Source organism: Eufriesea mexicana, unplaced genomic scaffold, assembly GCF_001483705.2.
Source record: "Eufriesea mexicana isolate 0111107269 unplaced genomic scaffold, ASM148370v2 scaffold8420, whole genome shotgun sequence".
NCBI lineage: Eukaryota > Metazoa > Arthropoda > Insecta > Hymenoptera > Apidae > Eufriesea > Eufriesea mexicana.
Window position 1 is genome coordinate 23,010 of NW_016916180.1, and position 14,070 is coordinate 37,079.

At 27.6% G+C, this 14,070-nt stretch overlaps 5 protein-coding genes across 5 annotated transcripts in view; 2 read left to right on the forward strand and 3 right to left on the reverse strand.

The window, feature by feature from the left end:
• Window positions 1–487: 487 nt before the first annotated feature.
• On the reverse strand, window positions 488–4,170 carry Ctps (CTP synthase). The gene is made up of 11 exons (XM_017907567.1): window positions 3,656–4,170; window positions 2,907–3,077; window positions 2,749–2,834; window positions 2,533–2,664; window positions 2,127–2,291; window positions 1,766–2,053; window positions 1,600–1,688; window positions 1,214–1,512; window positions 1,018–1,125; window positions 696–908; window positions 488–615 (listed from the first exon to the last, which is right to left on the reverse strand). Exons 1-11 carry the CDS (start codon window positions 3,819–3,821, stop codon window positions 527–529), a joined length of 1,806 nt encoding a protein of 601 aa, XP_017763056.1. The 5' UTR covers window positions 3,822–4,170; the 3' UTR covers window positions 488–526.
• Window positions 4,171–4,328: 158 nt separating this feature from the next.
• Window positions 4,329–5,446, forward strand: RpS15 (ribosomal protein S15). The gene is made up of 3 exons (XM_017907568.1): window positions 4,329–4,423; window positions 4,600–4,685; window positions 5,060–5,446. Exons 1-3 carry the CDS (start codon window positions 4,415–4,417, stop codon window positions 5,406–5,408), a joined length of 444 nt encoding a protein of 147 aa, XP_017763057.1. The 5' UTR covers window positions 4,329–4,414; the 3' UTR covers window positions 5,409–5,446.
• Window positions 5,447–5,768: 322 nt separating this feature from the next.
• alpha-PheRS (phenylalanine--tRNA ligase alpha subunit) lies at window positions 5,769–8,682 on the forward strand. Its single transcript, XM_017907579.1, has 8 exons — window positions 5,769–5,923; window positions 6,180–6,520; window positions 6,602–6,823; window positions 6,904–7,019; window positions 7,099–7,283; window positions 7,365–7,726; window positions 7,824–7,925; window positions 8,067–8,682. The coding sequence occupies exons 1-8, from the start codon at window positions 5,783–5,785 to the stop codon at window positions 8,680–8,682; spliced, it is 2,085 nt and encodes a 694-aa protein (XP_017763068.1). The 5' UTR covers window positions 5,769–5,782.
• A 585-nt stretch (window positions 8,683–9,267) lies between these two features.
• LOC108552907 (uncharacterized) lies at window positions 9,268–10,658 on the reverse strand. Its single transcript, XM_017907590.1, has 3 exons — window positions 10,621–10,658; window positions 9,834–10,062; window positions 9,268–9,348 (listed from the first exon to the last, which is right to left on the reverse strand). Exons 2-3 carry the CDS (start codon window positions 10,050–10,052, stop codon window positions 9,268–9,270), a joined length of 300 nt encoding a protein of 99 aa, XP_017763079.1. The 5' UTR covers window positions 10,053–10,062; window positions 10,621–10,658.
• A 3,170-nt stretch (window positions 10,659–13,828) lies between these two features.
• The window catches only part of LOC108552870 (uncharacterized), a 1,964-nt gene continuing 1,722 nt past the window's right edge, over window positions 13,829–14,070 (reverse strand). The window contains exon 5 of the mRNA XM_017907551.1: window positions 13,829–14,056. Coding sequence (XP_017763040.1) covers window positions 13,904–14,056 — 153 coding nt within the window. The 3' untranslated portion in view covers window positions 13,829–13,903. The remainder of the gene's footprint in view (window positions 14,057–14,070) is intronic.

Sequence of the window (14,070 nt, forward strand, 5' to 3'; positions counted from 1 at the left end):
GCAAAAAAACGAAACATACAACAGTTATAAATAAAAATAGTTCAATGAAAGAATTTCATTCAATAATGATTGAAATAACATATTTATAAAATTCTTAAACTTACAATAGAAACAAAACTTATATTAGTTAAGTATAGTCTTTTTCGTACCTAAACATGAACATAATGTTTAATAATAATAATAATAATAATAATCATAATAATAAAAGATTCGTATGAAAAACATTTGGTTAAGAAATTTGAGTTATTAGAAACTAACTTGTACATAGTTTCGTTTTCTGTTTATTCTGTAGAAAATGTATTATGTAGGCACTTTTTAAGTACATAACACAATATACACATATTTAACAGTACAATTGCATAGTATAAATTTAGAGTATGTTATCATACTTATATTTAAATATGTATTCTAATACTTTTTTTAAAATAAAAGATGATTTATCAGGTATTTATATGTACATATATGGATATAATTATTTATCATTGAGATTACCTTTATAGTTAATACGACTATTTAATTAAGAAGTTTAATCAGTACCAGACGTAGTGCTATCAGTCATATTAGCTTCATTCATTATTTGTTGTTTTGCCATTGATTCGACTAGACATTCATTATCTATTAAAAACAATATATTTTAAATGAGTTCTAATAACAAATGTTCAACATGCTAAATATAAAAATGTATGGCTTATTACCTGATTCATTATCACTGATTACTTCAGGTGAAAATCTACATCCTTTGGCTAAGTAATGTCTTAATTTACCAATACTAGCTAAAATTAGTCCTAAGAATGGAGGTGAAGGTTTTAATGGTCTAGATAAATACTCTGGATGGAATTGTGTAGCAGTATAGTAACTATGGCCTTCTAATTCTGCTATCTCCATACGTAAATTTTCTTCATCACGACCTAACACAAAAACAAGGTAACATGTGTTAAAAATATAAGAACCTTCAGAATAATCTTATCAACTATTTTTTTATTACATTTGTAAACTAAAAAACAGATGTTGTTTTACCTATGAACTTTAATCCAGCTGCTTCTAAATCATCTATATATTTTGGATTAATTTCATACCGATGCCTATGTCTTTCTTCTATATAATCCTTGTTACCATACAACTGCTCTATGTGTGATATAATAATGTAAAACATTTATTAGGAAACAAAATTATACTAAATTATATTGAATTTATTTAAAATTTTCTTACTAACTTATAACTGAATTATTTTTTGTAAATCGAGTATATCTTTTTCCAAGTCTCATGGTTCCACCCATTTGTTTTGGATTATATTCAGGCATGTCTATAACGAAGGGATAATCAGTTTCTGGGTCAATTTCCATACTATTTGCACTTTCTATGCCTAGAACGTTCCTTGCAAATTCAACAACCGCCAATTGTAGCCCCAAACAAATACCGAGAAATGGTTTATTGTTTGTTCTACACCATTTACATGCTTCTATTTTTCCTTGCATACCTCTTTTACCAAATCCACCTGGCACTACAACGCCACTAAATATAATCCAATTAATACGATAAAATTCAAAATAAGCAAAATGATCAGAAAGTAATAATACTAAAACAAACAAAATAACTTACTCGCTTTTACAAAGTTGTTGCCAAGCTTCATGATATAGTACAGGACTTTGTGATTTTGTAATTTGTTCTAAATTATCAGCTTCTATATACTAAAATTATATTTATATTAATATAATAACAATCCTTAAGAATACACATAATAAAAAGCAAATATTTGATACTTTACTGTTAAATTTAGTTTGTAGCCAACTTGAATACAAGCATGTTGTAGAGCTTTTGTAACTGATGCATAGGAATCTTCTAATTTTGTGTATTTTCCAACTAATGCAATGCTCACTTCTTTCCGTAAATGATCAATCCGATCTGCCAAATCTCTCCATTTTCGCATAAAATATCGAGGACGAGGCATTTCAATATGTAATTGTAACCTCTCGTTTAGAAATTCAATAACACCTTGAAATTCCATCAACAAAGGAACGCGATATATAGATGACAAATCGTGTATAGTTATGACCTAATAAAACTTTCTGGTAAGTTCCTAAATAATTATATTCAAATTTTATTTCTAAAAAGATTAAAAATTTTACCTGTTCAGGCGCAACATGACAAAAATTCGATATTTTTTCTTTTACAGAATCACCTATTGGTTTCTCAGATCTACAAACTATAAGATCAGGAGTCAAACCTAATCCACGTAATTCTCTTACACTAGCTTGAGTTGGTTTTGTTTTTGGTTCTCCTGTATATTTTGGCTAAAAAGAAAAAAAATATAATTAATTAATTTGTATGCTTACATTTTTCACATATACTTCTCTTTTTTTTCTTAAATATTTATAAATATCATTTAAATATTGATAAAAGTAGCTACAAATTTTTATAAACAATAGTTACATCATTTTAAAAGTTAAAAATAAACTGCCTTGAAATTTGGCATGAGTTTAAAGTCAAGGTCTAAGACAACAAGGCAGTTACTTAAATAAGACAGATTCATACTTGTGGTACTAAAGATACATGTGCACAGCAAAAATTCTCTTTTTTCACTCTAAACTGAAACTGTCTGAAAGCTTCTACAAATGGCATTCCTTCAATATCTCCTATAGTTCCACCTAACTCAATAATGCAAACCTGTAATAAACAAAATGTCGATTAATTTTACATTTTTTTGTGAAATTCTTTTGAAATTGATACATATATAAACATGAAAATTACTTGTGGTAGATCACCATCTTTTGTTACTGACTGTTTTGCAACCCTTTCAACCCATTCTTGAATAGCATCTGTTATATGTGGTATTACTATATAACAATGATACAAAATTATTATCACTATCAATTATATACTCATTTTTTAAATAAAGCTTCCTATACCTTGAACAGTCTTTCCCAAGTAATCACCATTTCTTTCTTTTGAAATTACATGCTGATAAATTTTTCCTGTTGTAATATTATTGTCTCTGTGCAAAGTAATATCCAAAAACCGTTCATAATTTCCTAAATCAAGATCCACCTCTCCACCATCATCCAACACATAAACCTCTCCTAAAATATAAATGATTTTTAAATAAGTAAAATGATATTCCAAACGTGCAACATTTAATTTAAAACTTGGAAGTATAATAGATATAATAATTAACTATACTTATATTAATTTTTAATTAGAAAATTTTTAAATTATGTATTCTTAATTAATATTACATTTATTTAAATAAAATATATATACATTTAAATATAGTTTCTAAAAATAATAAATATGTACTATAGCAAATATATTTATAAGCTAGACGATTTTGCAACATTTACAGTTAAAAGAAAGAATAAATAAACTAAAAAAAATATGAATATACCATTAACTAGATTTATTTTTAAAAAAATATTAATAATTTATATATGATGAGACGAATAAATTTCATTATAATTGAAATTTAATCTTAGAATTAAAAATGTTCTGAGAAATATTACAATGAATATAAAATTACGCGGCAGAAATATAAAATGGCTTCTAACACCACATGGCTGTATAAAATTTTTCATTTTCATACAACTGTTTTTAGACATTTATTCACTCAAATGAAATGACATAAAACAAAATTATAATTACAGATTTTTCAACAACATACCATGCTCGTAGGGAGAAAATGTACCAGCATCAATATTTATATACGGATCTATCTTGATAGATGTCACATGAATACCGCAATGTTTAAGTATAGTTCCAAATGAACTCGCAATGACACCTTTGCCAATTCCACTAATAACACCACCGGTTACTAAAATATATTTCATATTTTATAATCAATTTATTCAACATAAAACATATGCACCAATCTGTCCATATGCATTTGTTATTTAGAACTTCTCGATTTTATTGAGTAATATTGGGGTGCACTGAAAACACGTGGTCTTCTCTTAAATGTTTGGGAATACTAATCATAGTCAAGATTTAGCGCCACTGACAGTATTCCTTTTATTTAAACCAAAAAAAAATGACACGATGTGAGCGGGTTTTTTAACTCTATTCATTTTATAAATCTTTATACATTGTTTAATCCTTTATAATAATTTATTGAAACTTGTCAATTTGTACGAGTGAACAAATATTAACTAAAAATCAATAACGAAAGGTATTTCACTTCCTTCGTTAAAAAAAGGTAAGTGTTAAAAATAAAAAAAAAAATAAAAAATTAATAAATTATGTTAAAACATTAACGAATTTATGTAATTTCATAATATTGTAAATTTGTACGATTAATATTCTTTTTAGAAGAAAGAAGTATACCTGATCTTCATCTAGTAATATATAGTTAATGCCGGAATCGATTTCTGCGTAGAACGAAGAGAGTTATTTCTTGTTATCGTTTTCCCTAACGACCGAAAACATGGCTGAGGTATGTGTCGGAGATGTGATGAAAATATCTTATAAAATCTTGTTCATCTATTATAAAAACATACAAACAAATGCGTTATAATACGTTACAATTTTCTTCTTTGCTCGAAAGATGTAATATTAATGTATGAGAATAAATATTTTTGATTTGTAATCTAACCTATTATAAATTTGTAGGCAGAAGAAACTCAAAAGAAAAAGAGGACTTTCCGAAAGTTCACCTTTCGAGGAGTTGATCTCGATCAACTCCTTGATATGCCAAAGTAAGTATTTTTTTCAGTTTAAAAAATACAAAGCATTTTATGATGATAACCCTAGCATACCTAGGAGAGACGGTAGAGGCGATCTGGTTCGAGCGACACTTTTCACGTGAAACAGGATTTTATTCTTCGACAATTCTTTTATTTATAGTAATTTAGTAGCTATTATTATTCAATTAATAATTATTTTTTAACAATTATATAATTATAATTGTTGATCGATGATTGAGAATGTAACAATCGTTATGGAATATTTGTAGTTTAGTGCAAGAAGTGAGAAACCGAAGGATTGAATTATAATAATTAATTATAAGAACAGTAATTATTCAATTAACTTAAAATTAATATTTTATGTTAAAAGTAAATATTTGTTTCAGTGAGCTACTTATGGTTTTGATGCATGCTCGTGCTCGTAGGCGATTCTCTCATGGTTTAAAACGAAAATCTATGGCTTTAGTAAAGAAGCTCCGCAAGGCAAAAAAGGAAACACCACCTAATGAAAAACCAGAAATTGTAAAGACTCATTTACGTAACATGATCATAGTACCAGAAATGGTGGGATCAATTGTTGGTGTTTACAATGGCAAAACATTCAATCAAGTTGAAATTAAGCCAGAAATGATTGGTCATTACTTGGGAGAATTTTCTGTTACTTACAAACCTGTAAAACATGGTAGACCAGGTATTGGTGCTACTCACTCTTCAAGATTTATCCCATTAAAATAATTTATACTTTTAACACGAATAAAAAATATAAAAATTAACATAATTTTTCTCTTAAAATACCTTTTAAATATCCTTATTGTTCACATGAAATTAAAAATAAATTTACTTAAGTAAAAAATATGAAAAAGAGTTAGAAAAATGTATTTGTTACATCTCAAATTATGTAATAACTTTGTTATTAATATATTTTTGTAACCTATTTTTTTATTACAGTATTGAAATTACTTTGAATGGTATCTATTAATTATAACAAATTAATATTTAACAATATTTTGAAATTATTTGTTATATGAAATCATCTGCCATTGTTGTCCTTGTCACGTATGAACACGTGATTCTTACCGGTTCTTTCATTGTAAAGTGAAATCTTAAACATGGCAAAACAATTGACAGATCAAATATTGGAATATTTAGATCACCACGAAGAAGTAAATTCTCTGCATTTGGCTGAAATTTTTAAGGAAAATCATCAAAAAGTTATTGGAGCCATTAAAAGTCTCGAAGCACTTAGTGACGTAAGTTAATAACACAAATTGTTTACAATTAATCACTATAATAGTTTCCGATAATATTTAACATAAAAATATTATTTTGTATATAAAAGTATATGTTAACATTTTTTATATTATAAAAATGAATATGTACGATAAATGTATTAATATAAATTTGGATGGGACCATAACCCTAAAATTTATATTTTTATTTATTAAATTTAAATTTTCTAGGAAAAGCAATATTAATTATTTATTAATATTACGGTTTATGTTATAGTTGATTACCACTAAACAAATTAGTGATAAAAAGTGGGAATTAACATCGGAAGGTCAGCATGTAGTGAGTTATGGCAGTCATGAAGCAATAATCTATAATGCAATTCCAGATGATGGAATATCTCAATCTGAAATTATGCAATCAGTTCCTTTTGCAAAAATTGGATTTTCTAAAGCATTACAGGCTGGGTGGATAACAATTGATAAAAGCAGTGGTATTCCTGTTGTAAAAAAGAAAATAGCTTCCATCATAGATGTTACCCAGAATGATTTAATGGATCTTACAAATTTAACAGATCGCATTAGAAATGAGTATAAAAAAAGAAAATTGATTCAAGAGACGTAAGTTTTTTATTAACTTAATTTAGTAAAAAATTGTATAAAAGTATTGATTATTGTATAATTAACTTTTTTTACTAACAGGGTTGTTAAATTTATACAGTTGGAAAAAGGCCCAAATTTTACTACAACAATTGAAAAACAAGAAACAGAATTGACTGCTGATTTATTAGTAAATGATGCATGGAAAGATAAGAAATTTAAACCATATAATTTTGAAGCATTTGGTACCACTCTTGATGTGGGACATTTACATCCACTATTAAAAGTTAGAAGTGAATTTAGAAAAATTTTCTTGGAAATGGGGTATATAAGAAAAAAAAGTTTTAAATTTTATAGCATAAAATTAAATATTTTTGTTTTACATTTTTTAAATTATTTTTTAGATTTACTGAGATGCCAACAAATAATTATGTTGAAAGTTCTTTTTGGAATTTTGATGCATTATTTCAACCTCAACAACATCCAGCAAGAGATGCACATGATACTTTTTTTATAGCTGGTACTTTTATTAATAAGTGTTTTAACTAATTACATTGTATATACTAGACTCATTAACAGGTTCAAAATTTATTCTTTAGATCCATCTCATAGTACAAATTTTAATATGGAATATATGGACAAGGTAAAAAAGGTTCATAGCGAAGGAGGCTATGGATCGTTAGGTTACCGATACGATTGGAAAATCGAAGAAGCACAAAAAAATGTTCTTCGAACTCATACAACTGCTGTCAGTGCACGAATGCTTTACAAACTTACGCAGGAGGTAATTTAATAGGAATATTCAAGCAGAAATTTTCAAGTTGGTATTGATTTAAAAATTAAGAAATGTTCAAATAAATTTCAGGGTGAGTTTAAACCAGTGAAATATTTCAGTATTGATCGGGTATTTCGCAATGAAACTTTGGATGCTACACATCTAGCTGAATTTCACCAAATTGAAGGTGTAATTGCTGATTACAATCTTACATTAGGTGACTTAATAGGAGTTTTGTATGAATTTTTTAAGAAACTTGGTATTACACAGCTTCAGTTTAAACCTGCATACAATCCATACACTGAACCAAGTATGGAGATTTTTTGTTTCCATGAAGGTTTGGAAAAATGGATAGAAATTGGTAATAGTGGAATGTTTCGACCGGAAATGCTTTTACCAATGGGATTACCTGAAGATGTACGTGTAATTGCTTGGGGACTATCTTTAGAAAGGTAATAGAAAAATAAATAATTCTTGCATTATTAATGTATTTTTGAACTTTGATATATTAATATATGAATATATATTTGATATATTCTTTTTTCTCAGGCCAACTATGATTAAGTATGGGATAAACAATATACGAGATTTAGTTGGACCAAAAGTGGATTTGGAAATGGTTTATAATAATCCTATTTGTCGTTTAAACAAGTAAATATTTTTCTTTCAAAGCCATTAAATATAGTGATATAATTTAATGGAAATTTTTATATTTGTATAACTTATTTTTAATTCAATGTATAAAATTTTACTTTATTAAATAAGTAAATAAATAAGTTATCCTTCTGACAGGACTAGTCACAATTCTTTTCAAAGAAAGGAACTTGAAGACAAGAAACAAGAATTAGACAAGCTTGAAAATAAATCGTATGCATTTAAATGTGCAGGAAAATTAAAGAAGCAAAAACTCGTCGTATTTTGTAATCCAAAATATCCAATTAAGTTTATAGAATCTTTATTTCGTCATGTAAATTCTTATATCAAAGTTTTTGTGATATCTCATGTACATTCCAGTATACAATATTTTCCAAATCATTTATTAAATTTTTGTTCAGAATATCGTAATGAAGATCAAAATAGTGATATTCATTTAACAATAATTTGGAAACAAATTGGGATTGATCCTATAATGCAGTTACCAGGAATGCACGAAATAATAGGCGAAATAAATGTGGCGCGTTATTTAAATCGCTTAATTGAATGTTATTATCCATCTGCTCTGCATTATGAAAGTAAAGGTGCCCTGTACGCAAATCAAATAGATAATCATTTAGAAAAAATACATAGATTTTTACATACTAATACGTATGAACCTATTTATAAAAAATCACGGTATGTAATGGGCGAGGATATATCTATTGTAGATATTTTATTAGAATTCTCCGAAAAATGTAAATTATGCAAATAGGGATAATATAGAAATAAAATTTTATAAGAATACAATTATCTATTTTAAGGTATTTTATAGCTTCTTTCTATAAAAATAAATTAATAAATATGCTGAATATGGAATTAATATTTATTTGTACTGCTGAACTAATTTTTAATAGTACTTAAATAATTTTATTAAAATATACTAAATATAATAAAATTTATTAATTTATTAAGATTCAATAGTATATGTGAACATATGAATGCGTGTGTGTGCGTGTGTGTCGATTGTATATATGCGCGCGCGTAATATTTGATATTCAAAAAGTGCGCATAAAAAATTATATCTTGAATTATATGAATTTGAGAAAAACAAAACTTAAGTTGATAAATAGTAAAAAATTTATTATAAAATATGTTATATAATTTTCATTTAAGATACTTAAAGTATTTGATTCTTATATTTTAAATAATTTAGAGAATAATAACAGATATATATATATATATATATATATATATAAATATACATGTATACTTTTAATAATATAAGGAATAATATAAAAGTCATCACAGAAGTTCAAAATATTCGTTGAACAATTGAAAATGTTTTATTATTCTAACCTTATTTACGTACGAAGCCTGCATTATGTAGGACATCATATACTTTTTCCCGTGGGATTTTATCTGTTTCACGATCGATTACCTACAATAAAAGTAAATATTATTATTATAAATTAAAAATTTCTAAATAATTGTTTACTATATAAATTATACAACTGTTATAATTAATATATCACGATTAATAAAATACTTAAAAAATATTAAAATTAATATAATTAAATAATAACAAAATACTGCAAATTAATATTTACAAATTATTATTCTTTTATAATCAAAAAAGTAAATAACATGAATCTATAACAAAAGTAGATCAAAGGTTTTGATTTTTAATCGTATTACAAAGTACTTATAAAATATATTATGCTACGAATTCATAATGAAATGTGATATGCCTGTAAAAGATAGAGGTAAAATGGGTGTAAAAGAGAGTAGTGAAGGTCGTATTCTCAGATTTCAGAACTAAATCCACCAACCTCATTTCAAAATCGACCAATAATATATTTTAAATCATAATACATTTCTATAGAATTATGTAAAAAATGTACTAATAGGAATAAAAAAATTTACCTGCATTTCCTTATTAAAAATCCATGATTCTTTTGCGAGTTTAGCGGCGATTTGTGGGTTTTTATAAAAGTCGTTTCGTAATTCATTTGGTAAAGTGTCTTCTAACGCCGAATTCAATATATTCGCCGGATGTTGATATACAAATCCTGAGGGAATATAGTACTGTGGCACAGCCACAGACAATCCAACCACGACCATAAGTATAATTACTAGGTTCATATTAAAGATTCTGGAAAATAGCAAATTCCATTCAATTTAAATTAATAAGTTTTTTATTTTTGAATTACAAAAAAATCAAAATTTTCAAAATTTGTATTACAGGATTCTAATTGTTTCATAAATTATCATAATACCAAACAAAAAGGACATAAAATTCGTATTTCGTAGATTTATAAAATCATATAAACTAAAATCATACCAGAAAAAAAAATTCAAATAAAAGCCTGGGTATTTGAACTATACAAGTTTTATCTTAGGCTTACTTGTTAGTAAGCATAAGTATACCTTAGTACACCGCTCAAAATTCCACGAAAAACCACATTTCCACATTTTCATCTTTCACTGTTATACACTTATTGTTAAAATTATATTTAACACTAAATTAATAGAATCATTTGCGAAATTTTGAGCTGTGCACTCCATCTGTAATATTTATTATACACTAAATATGAGTTTAACCACTGATTCTTATGTCAGGAACTTTCTTTATCCACCGTACCACCAAGAATTTGCATCCTTTACTTCCAACGACCCTCGTGATGCTCGATTTTCCGCGGAACACACTCACCTCTTCAACACTTGACTACTCGGTCCACAAGATCTAGTTATTTCTCTCGCGCGTGTCTAACTGAATTCAAGATCCGTTACAGTGTTACTTATATAGCAGCCGCCAGTTCAATACACATGGGCTAAGGTTACCGACGATGTTTTCTTGGTCATTATCCATCTTCTGGCTGTTTCTGTCGATTTTATGTCCAGGACGAGGTCAATCGTTCCCTCTTTCAGACATTTCAAGGGTAAGGATCCCTTTGAGCTGTGATTACCATTCGCCGATGTTTATTCACGGCCTTTCTAGTTCTCATGTATTTCGTTCGCTTTCCTTTGCAGTGGCGGGAACGCAATATTAAATACTGGATACATGATACACTGTTGTCCGTGAGTTTCGGGTCACATGGTATTCGATATATCTAATTGCGAGTGAAATAAGATGGGGAAAAAGATTATTGGTAGACTACTTAGCTTTGTGTTACTGTTATAGTGGTTATTCTGGTTAAGAGAATGATTTAGTTATTGGAATTATTGTTATTGTTATTGTTCGATAAATTCATTGCGTACATTGTGACAGTGAATTCATTTTAAGGGATTTTTACTAGAAAAAGGTATTTTAGAAATTGGTAGAATTTTATCTTAATCTTTTCTTTTCTGAAACTTAAACTAGATGACACTTATAGTTATAACAAAGGTACTTATTTGCGTTTCTTTCTTAACTTTGTAATCCTTTCTTTATTTCTTTCCTCATATTTCGCAATTTCTTGTATGTTTTATTTTTCTTTATTATTTTTACAACATTTTTAAATTCTTTTTTATTACTCTTATATTTTTAGAATGTTGTTTTATTCATATTAAGATATTCTTTCTTTTAGATCTCTGAAACTTTTTACGAAATTTTCTGACTTATCGAACATAATTACAGGTGATTAGAAAGTAGTTACGAATTCATGAGTGACAACATTACAATTCGGATCGTGCATTGTTACAACTCGATCAAACGTAAAGAGCCGATGAATCACGTTCTCCTGCATGGATATTTTGAAACTGTTCTTTCGGTTTTCTCTTTGTTCGAAAGAATAATTCAATAGGCACAATGTTCAACCGATCCATCGGTATACGCGCGGTGAATTTGTTAAAAGTCTAAAAACGGTCCTTCGGTTCAGATTGGTGTGTATCATGAAATTTGGTGGGTGTAAAGTACATACGTGCTTGGAAAACTCAATTTCGTACTGAATTCAGATTACCACTTGTTTCTTCGATCAGATGTAACTATCCTTATTATTCAATCATATAATCAACGACATTCTATTAAATTTAACCGACAGTAAGTATTACAAACAACAATATTTCGATATACAAAATTAATATCAAAATTTTTTATTTTTCACTAAATTATTTCGAATTCAGTTTAAGAATGAGTTTGAAAGACTGAAATTTTCAAGAAACCTTAAAGAGCTAACAAGTTAGGACTCAAGAGCAGACTTGTAAGAAAGTTTTAGAAATTTCAAAGAAAGTTAAGAAGAGAAAATGGAATAAGAAAAAGTGATATATTTTTTTTAACGAATTCGAATTATTCCATGTCGAACATTTAACGATTTGATGTTTGTTAAACCAATGTTTGTAATGTAAAATGCTAAGAGTTCACTAAACTGTTACATGTTCGTGCCAGTCGCCAAGTTTCAACCGCCCACACAAGTTCTTGCAAATTTTTTCGGGTACTAGAGTTTTCCGGTTTATGCGTTACGCGTATGCTAGTATATGTTTGACGACAGTCCGATCCGGGTTAAGACTTGCGTCCTACGTTATTACGAGCCTGTGCACCGTTCGCAATTCCATACTTCTTTGCTTTCGTTCTGCAATGACTATGCAACTACACTTTCTTCGGGCACGTTCAAGTTTTATACAAATAAGTCCTTCACGGTTATTTATTTCTTTTTTCTTTTCCTTAAACTTCATTGTTTACACTTATATAATAGTACATTTATTCTATATTACATTTATTCGTAAATGTTTGAAATATCTTTTAAAATATCTTCTAGAATATTTTAAAATAATTTAGCTTTATAACATTTTTCTATATTTGAAGTTTTGTCAATTGCTATTATTACTAATTTTGTGTTATTAAATAAGTGTATTTAAATTTCAATTATTTATTTAATCATGGCGTATTATGCAATTGCACAGAAATATATTAAGTGGTATTTGAGAAAATTATAATTTGGGCCATGTTAAGTGGCAGTCTGTTTCTTGGTGTTGTTCCTTGGTTAAATTGAGAACTGTATAAGTACAATGAGTTTGCACATTGTCCCTGGATAAATATAAAGATTTATTAATAGTGACATTAAGTGCAGACATGTTTGTGTTTAATAATTTCTTGCATTTTATTTAAGGTACTTACAACAGATAAGGGAACGGATATTATACTTCATGGTATTTAGGTCAATGTTGCGTCCTTACGGGTAATACCCAGAGGCAGTGGTTACCCTTGTTGGAATTGACTTGCTTGTTATAGGAAGTAGCTATTTCTTAGCATTCTGAATAATGCATATAACTCAATGAAAGATGAAAGATCTAAAAAAATGTTATAACGGGGAAAGGAACTTATATAAGGACATGAAAGACTATGCACTTCAGCGTATCGCGATGTCTAAATTGGCTATACAAATTTTCTTTGTCGCGATTGATAATACTGAATGCATTCACAATCTCGACTTTAATTTTTTAAATTAATTATTAATAGAAAAGCCTCTAAATATGAAATGTAATTTTTTCAATTTCACTCCATTCGGTAAATTTCATACCTTTTTAAGAAATCTATATTTCGAAGATAGTTTTCAAAATAGCTATTAGCAAAAAATCTTATTTTATAAAGTATATTCAATAATTTGAATATTTTTTAATACAAATTTTAATATTAATTTTTAAAGTTTTCCTGGCAATAAAAGAATGACCTTCAGTTTTGAAATTTTCACATATCCTAAATGATGGATTATGCAAGAAATAAAACAACCACATTTCATTTCCATTTTTTATATAAACACCATTCAAAGTATAAAACAAGTACAAGGTATACAAGTTTCCATTCGTTTACAGGATATCATTTACATATTTTTCTTTGCACAAACAATACAAAACAATAAGAAAGATTGTTTCAAGTTTAAAAAATACGATTCTAAATACAGTTTCTTTATACATAAAATGAAGTATAATTATTTAGTCGTGAATATAAATTCCTTATTCCGAAAATCCAATCCTGTTTTAAAACGACGGGAAACTATGATTGTAAGTCGTCAGATTATTTAATGATAGTATTCATAAGCTGGTGAGATAGTCTTCTGATAAACCGGGACAGCAGCATGGGCAACCGTTGGTGCAAGAGCTTTTCCGACTACCGGAACGGAACTGTGAACTTGAACATGATCGAGGCGAGCAGTTTTTATGAAGGTAGGTTGCTGCACAGACACTC

Bases quoted from the DNA above. Each gene is read 5' to 3' on its own strand.
- RpS15 (XM_017907568.1), top strand. The intron at 4,686-5,059 runs GTAAGTATTTTT...TATTTGTTTCAG, and splicing joins CAACTCCTTGATATGCCAAA to TGAGCTACTTATGGTTTTGA.
- alpha-PheRS (XM_017907579.1), top strand. From the start codon at position 5,783: ATGGCAAAACAATTGACAGATCAAATATTGGAATATTTAGATCACCAC. The intron at 6,521-6,601 runs GTAAGTTTTTTA...TTTTACTAACAG, and splicing joins AGAAAATTGATTCAAGAGAC to GGTTGTTAAATTTATACAGT. The intron at 7,020-7,098 runs GTACTTTTATTA...TTTATTCTTTAG, and splicing joins TGATACTTTTTTTATAGCTG to ATCCATCTCATAGTACAAAT.
- LOC108552907 (XM_017907590.1), bottom strand. From the start codon at position 10,052: ATGAACCTAGTAATTATACTTATGGTCGTGGTTGGATTGTCTGTGGCT. The intron at 9,349-9,833 runs GTAAATTTTTTT...CTTTTATTGTAG, and splicing joins TTTTTAATAAGGAAATGCAG to GTAATCGATCGTGAAACAGA.
- Ctps (XM_017907567.1), bottom strand. From the start codon at position 3,821: ATGAAATATATTTTAGTAACCGGTGGTGTTATTAGTGGAATTGGCAAA. The intron at 2,835-2,906 runs GTATAGGAAGCT...ATTGTTATATAG, and splicing joins CTTGGGAAAGACTGTTCAAG to TAATACCACATATAACAGAT. The intron at 909-1,017 runs GTAAAACAACAT...TTTTTGTGTTAG, and splicing joins AGCTGGATTAAAGTTCATAG to GTCGTGATGAAGAAAATTTA.